The sequence below is a fragment of the Acomys minous genome (genome assembly GCF_964271855.1).
Source record: "Acomys minous genome assembly, chromosome: 12".
Lineage (NCBI taxonomy): Eukaryota > Metazoa > Chordata > Mammalia > Rodentia > Muridae > Acomys > Acomys minous.
The window spans coordinates 18,746,689-18,760,609 of record NC_140493.1 but is presented as its reverse complement, the minus strand read 5'-3'; the positions used below and the strand labels follow the sequence as shown (position 1 = coordinate 18,760,609).

The window sequence follows — 13,921 nt, the reverse complement described above, 5'->3', positions numbered from 1 at the left end:
GTATGTGTAGGTGTTCAGCACTGACCGCTTGAGACTGGATAACCTATCAGGGGGGCCTGTCTTTGGAGAAGTCTGGTTTTCCCTCTTTCAGCAGTCAATAATTCTTAGGCTCCTGCTCAGGCTGTCTCCTCTGTAGGTCCCTACCCACAATACTTGACTGAGGACAGTGCACTTGCGTGATCACCACACAGTCTCACATAGGCCAGCCAACTGCAAAGGACATCAAGAACGGACCAGCCAGCTCAGAGACGTTAGCCCCAGCTAGTGCAAGCTCCCTGGTTTATCCAGTGCACCCCCTCTATTGCCCCACATTTTAACTTTCCCTCCACCGAGGCAGAAGTCACAGCAGCTGTGTCTCTACTCCCCCGGCAGCGTGCTGAGTGGAAATGGTGTCTCCTTACCCAACCAGGCTGGAACTGCTGTCAGTGACGCGACCCATGTAATGTAGCCACAGGAAGCAACCTGGCAGTAAGTGGCAGGTACGTCAGAGTCCCTCTCCAGCAACAAGAGAGAGAAGAGCCTGCGGGCAGCCACTGCCATCCCCCTTTCATGAAGCCCACCTGGCTTCCCAGGGAGACGTTCTACCTGTACCTCTGCTTGGGCCTCTACCGGCGCAGCCCTTGGCCTGGCCCCAGTAGGCCTCACTTCTCTGGATGCCAAGGTCATCTTCTGAGATCTAAGGTCTTTCGAGCGCTACAGCCACCAAAATGAAAGCAAGCTCCCAGACTTCTTCGAAGCAAAAGAGAACATTTCCCCACAAAGCAGAAACCATTTCCCTTCCAGCACTTCGTCCGCACGGCTTATTATCATCGGTTTCCCTCTGGGATGCTCAAAAGGACAACGTTAGAGTCAGCTGTGCCTTTGAGCTGCGATGCAGGACGCCTTACCTCGTCCAGGAAGGAGCTGAAGTTCTCCAGGAAGTACTTCCAGTGTATGTAGGGCGCCAGGTGAATTCTTAATTTCCTCAAGAAATAATTGTACTGGTTGTCTGTCAGCTTCTGACAGAAGCTCTTCAGGACATCCCCGAATTCCATAGCCTTCACGAACCCTGTGTCCTCTTTATCCAGTGCAGAAAACGCCTAAAACAAAACAGAAGAAGAGCTGGTAGATGCTTCTGGCAAAGCAACCTCCAGGCCTACGCTTGAGGGGCTGTGCCCACGCACCGCAGGTTGAGTGGTGCGGTTATCACAACCAGCCACGGGTCCAGCCGAGCAGCCATCAACTGAGAAGGTGTTTTAAAAAACACACACACACACACTATTAAAAAGCACATTCTTTCCGTCTGTTGAAAAAAAAATCATTCATTCTTATTGTACTGGGAAATCTGTATCAAGTGGTAGATTAAGACGCTTTTTTTTTAAAAGTAAAACTTTGGTGAGCCTGCAGCTCCCGAGCCCAGCTCCCTTGAGCCTTCTTTCTTGTTCTATGCTAGTTAGGCACCCCTTGGGGCAGGGAGTATATGTAAGAAAACACTACAGAGCCAGGCGGTGGTGGCACATGCCTTTAATCCCAGCACTTGGGAGGCAGGTGGATCCCTGTGAGTTCAAGGCCAACCTGGTCTACAATGCCAGTCCAGGACAGCCAAGGCTACACAGAGAAAAAAAGAAAAAGAAAGAAAGAAAGTAAGGAAGGAAGGAAGGAAGGAAGGAAGAAAGAAAGAAAGAAAGAAAGAAAACACTACAGAGCTTTTCAGCCCACACCTATTGAGACAGCAGGGCACAGTGGGGCACACAGTGGGACAGTCCCTGATCCTGGGTCAAGTTGCTCAGCTAAGTTCTTGACGTCTCTCGGCTTCAGCACACATTCTCCGTAAAGGCAGACCTAGCTAAGGGTGGTTGTGAGCGAATCTTTGGCTGGGAAAGTACAGGGATGTGGGTGGGTACCAGGTGCACAGCCACCTGAAAGAAGATCCAAGCAAAATGAACAGTGTGTGCTGTCAGGATGCGAGAAGCCATGTGATGTGAGGAGATGGCGCAGTGATGCTCTAGGCACCTGAGAGGTGATGTGAATCCAGCTCCTTCTGCCCACTCAGCCCAAAGCTGGGGTCCGTGTGTAACCTCAGCCTGCTAGCCACAGCACAGTCGTAGGAGCTGAATAGAGAAAGGCTTTGAAATCTATAAAACATTGCAATGCTACCGTGTTGCTATGTTGTCTGGAATCAAGGCAGGCCTGTGGCAGTGGCAGTGGCAAATAGCCATATGTTTGCATGCCCTGTCCTCTCTGGTGGCCATTCTGAACCAGCCTCACCCCTCCTTCTCTTCCCTACCCTCAGCCTCCCCCAACCCTGCAGATCACTTCCTGTACTCTCTGCTGTGCAGTCTCATGCCACATAGAGAACGTTTTCCAGAAGCAATCACTGCGGTTCCTCTCTGAGGACCATGGTCCCCATCTTCAGAAACATCCCGAGGGATGCCAAGCTGTGCCACTTGAGACCCAAAGGGCAAACAGCAACCCTGAGCATGAGCGTGGGAGTTTGGTTCCGGCAGGGTGCTTCCAAAGAGCTGATATAGAAACTGGGAGACTTGGCTAGTCCCGAAACGGACAAGCCTGGGAGCGCCTGGCCTCCTGTAGCTCACAAGGATGCTGCAACACAAAGCTGCCTTTCCCTTTCCTTCTGGTTAACAACCTAGGATGCTAACTCCTCATAGAGAGCTAGACACTGGCCATGCCTGCTTTGTAGGACAGAGGCCAAGTTCTGTAGCATTTCCCAGCTGGCTAGGCCACACCCACTTTTCTGCTTTTTTCCCCATCGCTACCTCCGTTTTGGATGCAAGAGCCCACGTTACCTCCTTACACCGAGGGGGTAGATGGATCTCAATCCCATACAAAACCAAACCACGTGCAAGTTTAAATCTAATTTTAGAGGAGGCCTTGGGAGCCTCTCTCTGCCTGTGAGGGCTTTATAATCTGCAGGCTATGTGTGCTCCAGGAGAGAGAAAACTCCATGGCATCTCATAAGGGTTGCCACTTAAAGCTCGCAGGCAGAAGCATGGCTGTCTGCAGAGTTCTGGAAACTTCTGTCAGTGCAAGGAGAACCCTGGTTGTATGAAGGCTAGGCCTCTGCTGTGTTTGGGAGGGCAGGAGGGGGTAGTTTTCCTGGTGAGGTGAGGTCCTTGTGCACATGGTCCTAGTGTCCTCCAGCAATCCATTAGTCTGAGCTGACAGTCTTCACCTCAGGCACCTGTAGGCCAGGCTAGGACACACCTTCAGGAGCATAGTTCCAAACCAACTCTTTCAAGAGACACCAGCAAGGCTTGAGGTACAACATCATGCAAATGGGACAACATTGAGTGATCGAGAGAACACCCTTCTTCTCAGATGCCCCATGGCTTTCTGGAACCCTCTTCACAACAGTCTCTGTGGTGCAGCCTGTCCTGTTCAACTTCTTGAAGGGCACTTTAATATCGCTCATCTCCACCACTCGATTGAGCACATGGAGGGCTCTGAGGTGTGTGAGCTACTGTCACACAGCCTCTAGCTTTGTGTGTATGAACGGGGGCACAGGTGTGCCAAAGTGCAGGTGTGGAGGTCTGAGCATAGCCCCAGGTGTCACCTCTGCCTGGCCCCGTGGCCTCAGCTTGCCTGGTGTTTGCTGAACCATCTCATTGGGCTGGGCAGAGGCAGGGTGGCGTCTTACAGAGCGACAGTGGAGACACACTTGCTCCAGCTGGCAATCTCATCTAGACTGAGTAGATGCTCAGGACAGCGGGGACGAGGTGGATGGGTTGCAGGGAAAAGGGCTTGGGGGCCTCTGGGAGGGATGGGGGTGAGTTTTACAAGGTGGGGGCCCTTTGCAATCCTCCATACCTTTAACAAAGCAGGCTGGGAGGAGTCCACAACGGCCTGCATGCTCTTCACCACCTCCTGGGGGTTCAGCCTGGAGAAGGTGATTGGCATGCCTTCTTCTTTTTCTTTTGGCTGAGCTTTGCTTGCCCTGTTGATCTCAAGCGCTCTCAAGAAGTCGATGGTGTTGATGCAATTGTTATGCACACTGATGTTCAAGCTTCCCCACAAAAGAAAAAGAACAGGTTCATTGAAAAGAAAAAACAAAGCAAAAACAACAACAAACAAACAAAACCAAAAACCAGTTACTTATTCACTCAACAAACAGTTGCACAACACAGGGGCAGTGTGAGGAAGAGAATGAGTTAAAGAGGCTGGTGCCCACCCTGCTGGCACATGCCCACCCTGCTGGTTTCTGATGAGCACACATGAACGAGGTGAGGGCTGTGGGAGGTAAGAGTGGGGGTGGCCTCAGAGGTGAGGCCATGGGTTATCCTGAAGACCTGAGACCTAATGGCTGGATAATGGGGCTCAGAGCTTCAGAGAACAGGCAGCAGCAAGGGTTGCTGGGTAAGGATGCTGGTCCACCCCTGGGGCATTTGTGGGAGGATAGCCTGATGAGGATGGCAGAGGTGACCGGGCAGCGGCCAGCTGAGCCACAAGCTGGACAAGAATTTTCTACCATGGCGGAGACCTCGACTATGGGGTGTGCAGGGAGGTGTGGCGCCCGAAGAGAGGTGCCATCAGAGACAGCACAGGAACTTAGGGAACTGAGGCAGAGACACTAAATTCTTCTCCACGCCTGGCTGAAATGAGTCTGTCAAGCCCGAAGCTCTCCAAGGGTATTGTGCAAAAGCTATCTAGCTTAATATTTCCTCGATAAAAATTCCATTTCAACAGATGTCCCCATAAGGACATCCGTGGAGCAATGACAGGCCCCTTCGTGTCCTCGACTCGGACCAGGAAACAATTCCTTTTCAATTCTGAAATAACTTGAGTAAGGCCCAAGAGTTCCCCCACGGACACCCAGTGTGTTTATTGAAGACAATGGTGATGAGGAGGAAAGTTTCACACCTTCATGTTCCTGGCTCAGATGGGAAAGCACTTGCCGAGCAAGAACAAGAACCTGATTTGTGAACTGTATAAAAGGGGATGTGCGGCTAGTGTGGAGTGAAGGAGACGCATGGGTGTCTGGGCCCTGCTAGCACAGCCTACTTGGCGAGTTATAGGCCAGTTCTCTGTCTCTAAAAAAGAAAAAAAAAAAAAAAAGGCAGAACACCCATGTATGTGTACTTTTGTGTATGTATACGCGTGTGCACACAAACAAAAGGTTGATGCTTCTGTAGTTAAATCCTTGGGGCCCTGAGTGCCTGGATTTTCTGTCAGCTGGGTGGGAGCAAGTGTTGAGTAGGAAAGCGTGAAAGCTTGAGCAGCAGACAAGCTTCCCGGGGACTCTGAAGGGGAGGCGAGAGCCTAGCTTTGCAAGTTGCAGCTGCGGAGCAGCCCAGCCTGTCTGTGTTGGCATGGATCACGTGACAGGGACACAAGGAGACAATCAGCGCAGCTACATGTGCAGGGAGGAGCTGCCAGCGCTGTCTTAAAATGCAGCAATAAAGCAACTGCCTAAGCGAGCCTCCTTGCTAGGGTTTAGAAAAGTCTATTCTGGATCTGGGAAAGAATAATCTACATGTAATTACCAATAGCCAAGATGTTTATCATCAAGGGGTCTTTGAGGAGGAACAAGCGACTGAGTGATGGATCCTTATTAAGGCTTCAACACGCAGAAAAGTTGATCACCCATTGAAAGGTGGGGCGAGGAAGCTCCGAGGCCTTTTGTGCTGTTTATAAAAGTATCAGGCCTAAGCACGCCTTAACGAGACTCTCGGAACCATTTAACTAATTGTTTATCTGTGCCTATTTTCCCATGATTTATTCATTGAACACATCAATTCTTATTCAGCTGGAAATAGATTCAGCAAGAAGACTCTGAAGGGAGAAACACGTGAGCAGTTCAAGATGGTATGGCCCTCCATTTCCACACACCACACACACCGCACAACATATGCACAAACTCCACACATACCACACAAGCACACCTCACACATACACACACTGCACACACATACATGAGATAACACACATACAATATGCATATAACACCAGATACATGCACATGTTATATATGCCATATATATGCACACATGTACCACATATGCATACACACACCACATACCACAAACACACATGCAGTGTATATCACATAATACCATAAACACACATGCATGCACATACTATATAATACATATATACACTATAATATACAGCATAGACATGCATACAATACACATATGTACACACACCCAATATTCACACATGTTTGCACACACACACACACACACACACACACACACACACACACACACACGTAGTGGGTGTCTTACAGCTTGCACATAATGAAGCAATGTCTCCAAAACCAGAAAGGAAAATTATTTTCTTCCTGGGTTCCAGGTGCAGACACGCTTCCTATCTGTATGAAGGACAATTAAAGCACCCCAGAATGAGATCCGCCCTTCCCTAGAAAATTACTTCAGCAAGGACTCCAGTGAAGGGAGAACGGAAGGCAGGAAATCAGAGGCGGGGCTTTTCTTGGATTCAGTAGAGAAGTGAGGCCACAGGAAAAATGTAACCCTGAAATCTGGGAAGACAGGCATGAAAGAAGCATCCAGCATGAAGGATTGTTACAAATGCAACGCTGAGAGACAGATTTCTCATGTGAAGAAAACTGTTTTTCTTTCTTTCTTTCTTTTTCCCAAGACAGGGTCTCTCTGTATAGCAATCTGCCTGCCTCTGCCTCCCAAGTGCTGGGATTAAAGGCGTGCGCCACCATGCCTGGCTAAGAAAACTGTTTTTAAAAGATGTAAATAATAGCCAGGCATGGTGGCACACACCTTAATCCCAGCACTCGGGGAGTCAGAGGCAGGCAGATCTCTGTGAGTTCAAGGCCTGCTTGGTCTACAAAACAATTACAATTACTTATTTGTTGTATGTGCCACAGCATGGGTATAGAGACCAGAAGGCAACTTGTGGGGATTAGTCGCTAGAGCACTGAACTCAGGTGGTCAGGCTTGGCAGCAAGCCCTTTTACCCACTGAGCCCCATCCTTCCACTCCACCCCCACCCCCACATGCAATGAAACTTTGAAAAACAATTGCTAATTTCTTATAAATGAGATGTCCGTGAACTAAGAACAAGATGTCTGCCATAAGATGCCACACGGAGGATAAACCCAGGCACTGAGTGATGGAGGACAATGAGAGTAAGGAGTTGGAAGTGAGAACCAGGGACAATCCCAGAACCCAGAGAGAAAAGTCAGAGATACAAACTAAGTGAGAAAGATCGAAAGCCATGAGGGATCAAGTCTGGGTAGCTCCATGTTCAAAAAGGAACAAAGGAAAGGAACTCATTAATGAGCTAAACCAAGAAAACTTCCAAGACTCACAGAACACAAATAGTGTATCTTAGGGAACTGAACACACTGGATAGAGACGTTTGTCACAGGGCGAGCTGGGGATTTATCAGCAGTGACAAGGAACCAGGAGACTAAGCAAACAGGAATAATAATCACGTGAGCCCGGGGAAAGTACTATGTAGAAAGGAAAAGTGATGGCTGGTCAGGGTGAGATGGATTCCGCTTGCGGAGCACTGGAAGCCAGGTGCAGCAGCACACAGTGAGCTGTGCGGTAAGTTCTGTGTGTTTGTTTAAGATGGTAGAAGCTGAGGAATAAAGATGGACAGGAGACAGTGGAGACAAGCTTACAAGTGAAGAAGAAGAAGAAGAAGAAGAAGAAGAAGAAGAAGAAGAAGAAGAAGAAGAAGAGCAAAAAGTCAAGAAGTGTTGATTTGAGCTTGTCATCTAGAAAAGCACACAGTCTGCTCCAAGGCCATCAGCTCAAAGCCTCGAGCTCCTGACTGTGTGGGTGGGAGGCAGCGGCAGGGGCAAAGGGCAAAGGGCAAAGGGCAAAGGGCTGCTGCTTTCAATGTGGAAGCCCCCCCAAACTGGGCACTGGGAGAAGTTAAGCCCTTATCAAAGGAGTCTCGTTGCTTGTGGCCAGAACACAGAATGGCAAGCTGCAAGTGGAGGTCACCTCAGGGTCGAGGCTGTGTGTGGGTGGGGAAGAAGGAAAAAAGCCAACATGCCAGGCTATTAGCCAGTACAGAGAGGGACAAACTAGAAGGAAGGGGAGAGGAGGGTGAAGGAGGAAGAGAGGAAAAGAGGGGGGGAGGGAGGGAAGGAGGGAAGGAGGGAAGGCAGGCAACCTCTTCAGAAGGCTGATGAGCTCTTCCTCCTTCATGGGACACCCGCATTCCTGCAGCACCTTCTGCACCTTGAAGAGGGCTGTGGAGCCCGACTTGGATTTCTCTAGCATGTCGAGCGCCTTGCTGATCTCCTCATAATGGTCCATAAGCGTCTCCCTGAAAGAGAAGCCACCCCCAGACACCTAAGGCCAGGAGAAAAGTGACTCTTGATGCTCGATGCACCGTGACAACTTGATTGTTCAGCCAAGAGCTATTATGGAAGCTATTTTTGCGGGGTTGGAGAGGTGTTTGTGGGAAAAGATGTCCCAGAGAAATGCTATCAGCCTCCTCCACCGCCACCATCTTGTCAGCATCATCATTAGCAGAGCTGTCCTGGAGCAACACGGACCAAGTGTTTCTTATATTAAGAGTCGGTGCTTTTTGAAGGGAACCAAGAGTTTAACACAAGGTTATGGCTGGTAAGAAAAATGCCTCTGCCCTCAATAAATGCTCGTGTGTACCTACTATGGGACATGTGCTACTGTGGGTGCTCGGCATGAGGGGCCTCAAATAGGTATCCTCAACAGGGTTACCATCACAGAGGGGACATGCCTGGAGATACGGGGAGGACACATGTACAGCACAGTGGACTGGTAGGAAAAAAAAAAGCAGCTTGTGAGAGGAACTGCCAAGCCCCATAGCAGCAGTGGGTTGCCATTCTAAATACTAGAGTTGGTCTCACTGGGACACTAGCTAGCCAGCGCCAAGGTGACAGGACTGGAGGAAGACAGTGAGCAAGGGCTGTATACAAGCTCAGGGTCCTGTCAGTATTGAGGACAAAAACATCCTAGGACCCTTCATCTTTTCATCTTATTTTATTTACAGTTTATTATTTGTTTTATAATTTCTAAATTATGTGCAGGTGTGCCTAAATGTGGGCATGTGCACGTGAGGCAGTGGGTACCCTTTGGGTGCCGGATCCCCTGGGGCTGGAGTTCCCAGAGGTTGTGGCTAACCTGGGGTGGATGCTGGGAACAGAACTCGGGCCTTCTGAAAGAGCAGCAAGCGCTCTTAACCACGGAGCTGTCTCTCAGGCCTGGCTTCACTCACCTTCTTGCCAGGTGTGTCCACTTCTAGAAACACAGCTACCACCTGTGCGTGACTCACAGAGCAGGAGCCAGCATCTCAGTGTGCTGACACACGGGGTCTCCTGGGTGACCCTGCCATGGGCCTCAGGCCACTGGGTAGCCGAGGACAGAGAGTGTGTGGCCAGAGGTGACTTTCCTGAAGCATGTGTTTCAGTCTCTATGGTCTACTCCTGAGGTAGACCCTTTCTCACTTCAGCGAGCTAAAGCAGCACGGAGGGGGCTCACTCAGTAGAGTGTGTGCACTCCAGTTTGATCTCCTGCATCCAGGAGAGAAAGACAGGTGTGGTGGCCTGGTGTGAAACCCCAGCACTGGAAAGGCAGAGACAAGCAGACCTCTCCCTGGGCCTTGCCAGCCAGCCCAGCCTAATTGACAAGCTCCAGGAGACTGAGAGGCCTTGACACAAAGAACATTGAGGACTGCACTTGAGGCACAACACCTGAGCTTGACCTTTGGCCTCCACATGGACAGCACACACGTGCACACTTGAACATGCAATTCCCCCTGCACCCCCTACCGCCTCTGTTAGAATTTCCATTGCTGTGATGAAAACACCATGACCAAAATGGAGGTTGGGGAGGAAAAGGGTTTCTTCGGCTTACATTTCCACATCACAGTCCATTGTTGGAGGAAGCCAGGACAGGAACTCAAGCAGGGCAGGAACCTGGAGGCAGGAGCTGATGCAGAGGCCATGGAGGGTGCTGCTTACTATCTTGCTCAGCCTGATTTCTTAGAGAACCCAAGGCTACCAGCCCAGGGATGGCACCACCCACAATGGGCTGGGTCCTCCCCTACTGATGGGCTAACTGAAAAGATGCCTTACAGCTGGATCTCATGAAGGCCTCTCCTCAACTGAGGCTCCTTCCTCTCTGATGACTCCCCAGGTTGTGTCAAGTTGACACACAAAACCAGCCAGTGCACCTAGCTAGTGTGGCAGGCGGTGGACAGTCTCAATTCCAGCATGTCCACTCTTCCATGTCTCTGAGCATCTTCCTCCTAAGCTGGGGGCAGAGCAGCAGCAGGGGTGGGGGCGGGGAAGATGTTTATCTGATGGGCTCAGGTGCCATCTTGGTCCCTGGTTGTCCCTCAGGGGACAGAATGGGTTATGGCTTCCAAACACCGGACCTGTTCCTGTTCTTGTCCAGTATTTCCACTTGGTATCTGTGGGATGGCTCCTTGAGCTAGCCTGGAAACAAACTGCTGATCCCAAACTGTCAGAGGGCAGGTGAGGCAGAGTAGCTGCTGCCTTGAGTTGCTTACAGTGTCCCGTGGATCTGGCCCCTTGGGACGGAGGCCCTGCTTGTCATCGCCGCCACTGCATCCCACTTAGCTCTTCAAAAATGACAGCGAGTGCAAGTGGAGAGAATCAAAACGGGGTTTTGGAGAGACGTATTTTTAGGGAAAATTGAGGCATTCAGCATTTCTTGGACTGGCTTCTGAGCAGCAATTACCTCCCTTTCAGGGTAAACATGTGCACGGAGCAAATGAGGGCTTGGAGCCGAGATGGAAGAACGCTGCCAAACAGAGCTGCTGTGGGCCCACACTGAGCAGCAGCGATGTTTTGGGGGCTTAGGCAGGTGAGGCTGAGGAGGACACAGCCGTGGCCCTGTAGCCATCAAGTCCTGCTTACTCCCTTCTCTGCTGGCCTCACCTGCACATCCTACTGAGGCATCCTAGAATGGGCCTGCGCCAGGTGGCTGGTCACTGGCTTTTCTGTTCTCAGTCTTAAGTACAGAAAAAGGCCTGGAAATGAACACAGGACCACGGAAACCTCTGCTTCTCCTGCAACATGCACTAGGGCACTCCTAGCAAAATCAGCTCCTTGGGACAAGAATGGATTCCTTCTTTCCCTTTAATTCATCTACTGATGTGATCTGAGTTCAAAAAGCCAGTTGTCACCATGGTGGGCAGCCATGATCTAATGACTCCTGCAATGCCAGCATCTTCTGTGTGTGCTGGTGTGTGGGTGGTGTGTGGGTGTGTGGGTGTGCTGGTGTGGGGGTGTGCGGGTGTGCATGGAGGCCAGAGGTGGTGTTCTTGGCTACTGTTCCTTAGAAACCATCTCTTTGTTCTGAGGCAGGGTCCCTTTCTGGCCTGCAGCTCTCCAGGTTAAGACCAGCCATCCAGTAAGCCCCAGGGACCCACTTTCAACAGTGGGATCACAAACAGGCACCTACATGCCTGGGCAAAGGTGACTTTTTTTTTTTCTAAAGGAAATGGAGCCGTTTGGGTGTTTTGTCTTCACCATTGAGGCAGGCCATCAAGTGAGTGTGCTGAGTGTGCGTGAGTTGTCTGGTCCTGAGGAGGGGAACAGCACACAAATCGTCTCATCCTGGCACTGTCACCAGCACAGAAGAAAGCAAGCATGTGCCTACAGAAGGACCAAGGGGCCTCATTACTCACACATGGGGGGAGAGACGGGAGGGAAGACCCTCGTGGGTAATGAGGCCAGCCCTGTCTGCTGAAGATAAATTCCACTTTTCATCAGTCTGTGGCATATTTGATTTATATCAACCTTGTGCGAATTTTACACCGAATTTCACAAGCTCGGTTCTCCGCCTGCCGTTTCCGCAGTGCGGTAACTTCAACCTAACCTGGGGTAAACCCCACCTGCTTGCCTCTTAAGCCCACCCCCCCCCTTCCTGCTCTGCCTTGTGTCAGTGGTGGCTTTCTTGTTTCCTTCAGGGCTTCTTCTGCAGCCCTCTTCCACCACCAACTTGGGTGGGGCGAGGTCAAGAGCTTAGTCCCAGCAGTTGAAAGGACAGGCAAGGGGCAACCAGACAAACAGGTAAAAGCAAGACAGCAAGACAAGCCACACACCCAGTGGCTTACCGTCACTCAGCATCTCCCTGTCTGGCGTAAGCTCAGATATCCTGGTCTATTCGTGTATGCATTTCAAACCCTCATTTCCTGGGGACCCCGTGTCACATACATTTCAGTGTCTCCAGCAATTGTTTCAATAGGCAAGCACCAGGCCGTACTCCCGAAGGCCCGAGTGCTGATTTGGGATGGGAAAGTATCTGTGAGTCACCTGGTGCGGTTGCAAACAGCTCTAGGTTATCCTGGGGATCAAGTCCTCAGCGCAGAAAGGTAAACCACAGCCCATCCATTCATCCCTACATTCATTTAAAGGTGCTTGCATGGCGCCTGTGGGGTATCACAGACATCTTGTGGGGCCTACATTCCAGATGGGCCACTGCAGGGTGCAGGCACCATGCTGCGCACAAACAGGAGGGGCAATGTTTGGGGGTGGGGTGGGGGTGGGCGCGGGAGGGGTGGTGATAAAATGTGAAAGAGCTTGTGAGGTGTGGCTGGCTGGGGAAAGACACGTGGTGTAATGCCCCCTGTGTTGTGGCTCTTTGGCTGAGCTGATTTCCAGGCTCAGCGGGGCCTGTCACACACACAGACACACACACAGACACACACACAGCCTTTCAGGAGCCCTGTCAAATCGGCCTTTCCTGTCAGGTGAACGAGGGCAGAGTTCGGCAGAGTTCGACCTCCAGTGCTGACACACCCACCTTTCAGTCATCTGCTGTAGCTCCTGGATTTCCTCCTCGATCTGCTTGGGCTTCGTGAAGTGACCCAGGAAGTTGAAATAGTCTTCCTTGTAGGGCCGGTGAACCTTCGGGGAGTATCGGATGCCCAGTCTCTGCAGAAACTCTTGGTATGTGATGTAACCCCTTCCTCCAGTGTCATAGCTTAAAAAAAAAAATGATTCTGTCATCAGTGGTGTGGAAGGTGGGCTGGTGCTCAGGGGCCAGGGCCATATCAGCAATTTGGGGCACATTTTTTTTCCTTGTCAGGTTCAACAAGGCCAGCAGACTCTTGATGAGTCGGCCTCTGGTCCTCTCTGCACCTATACTTAACGGGAACACTGACTTGGGTGACACACCCTAAGGGAATGGACCTGAGTCGTACATCTGCCATGTTTATGGAAACACAGTGGCAAATCCAGAGAACTGAAGCCCACTTTGCACACATTTTCAGTTCGGCACCTCCGTGCAAATGGAGCTTTGCTAAGAGTTAGAAGGAAATCTTTCAGGAAGCATATTCCATCTTGAAGCTTCAATAAATGAATACCACTTGATTCGAGGATGTTAAAAGCGCACCCCCACCCTGTCGTCTCCACTGTGAAGAGACGCCAATTACACACACCCAGTGAGAGAGTCTGGAAGGAAAACAAAGTAAGAACTGTGCATTGTGCCTTTTTAAGTCATTTTCTGTTATCAAGATTTTTCTGAATTATAATTCATTAAAAAGGGAATAATGGAGGTTTTTTATCTCCTCATGCTATTCACATAGAATAGAATTACTTCAATAAAAATTTGAAGGCAAATTGACCATTTTCTTCTTCTTCTTTTTTCTTTTTTTTCTTTTTTCTAAGGCATTTGTTTTTAACAGAAAGGCCTTGGTCCACAGCTAATCAACCAAAAGGTGAAATCTGCAGATGAGGCTTTTCCTAGATTAATTTAGGAGCTACAAGGGACAGGATCTTCTATTTAAGGCGTTTGAGCCTGGTTCCCCCAAGGCGATGAAGCTGATATTCAGAGGCACCGCTCTGCATGGTACCCAAAGAGAGCCCCCCCAGTATGGCCGCCCATGCCCTGCTGATGAAGAGGGTTACGGGGCCTGCCTGGATGCCGATGGAAGATGTAGCACTGTTGGCTTCCCTTCAGCTAAAAGATCTGTCTCT

General features: G+C 50.3%; 1 protein-coding gene across 2 annotated transcripts in view; it reads right to left on the bottom strand.

The window, feature by feature from the left end:
• EFCAB6 (EF-hand calcium binding domain 6) overlaps positions 1-13,921 on the bottom strand; it is a 178,179-nt gene that overhangs the window by 25,498 nt on the left and 138,760 nt on the right. For both annotated transcript variants that reach the window (XM_084749763.1, XM_084749764.1), the window contains exons 23-26: positions 12,747-12,926; positions 8,101-8,256; positions 3,808-4,003; positions 888-1,079 (exon numbers count right to left, since the gene is read on the bottom strand). In XM_084749763.1, coding sequence (XP_084605889.1) covers positions 888-1,079; positions 3,808-4,003; positions 8,101-8,256; positions 12,747-12,926 — 724 coding nt within the window. The remainder of the gene's footprint in view (positions 1-887; positions 1,080-3,807; positions 4,004-8,100; positions 8,257-12,746; positions 12,927-13,921) is intronic.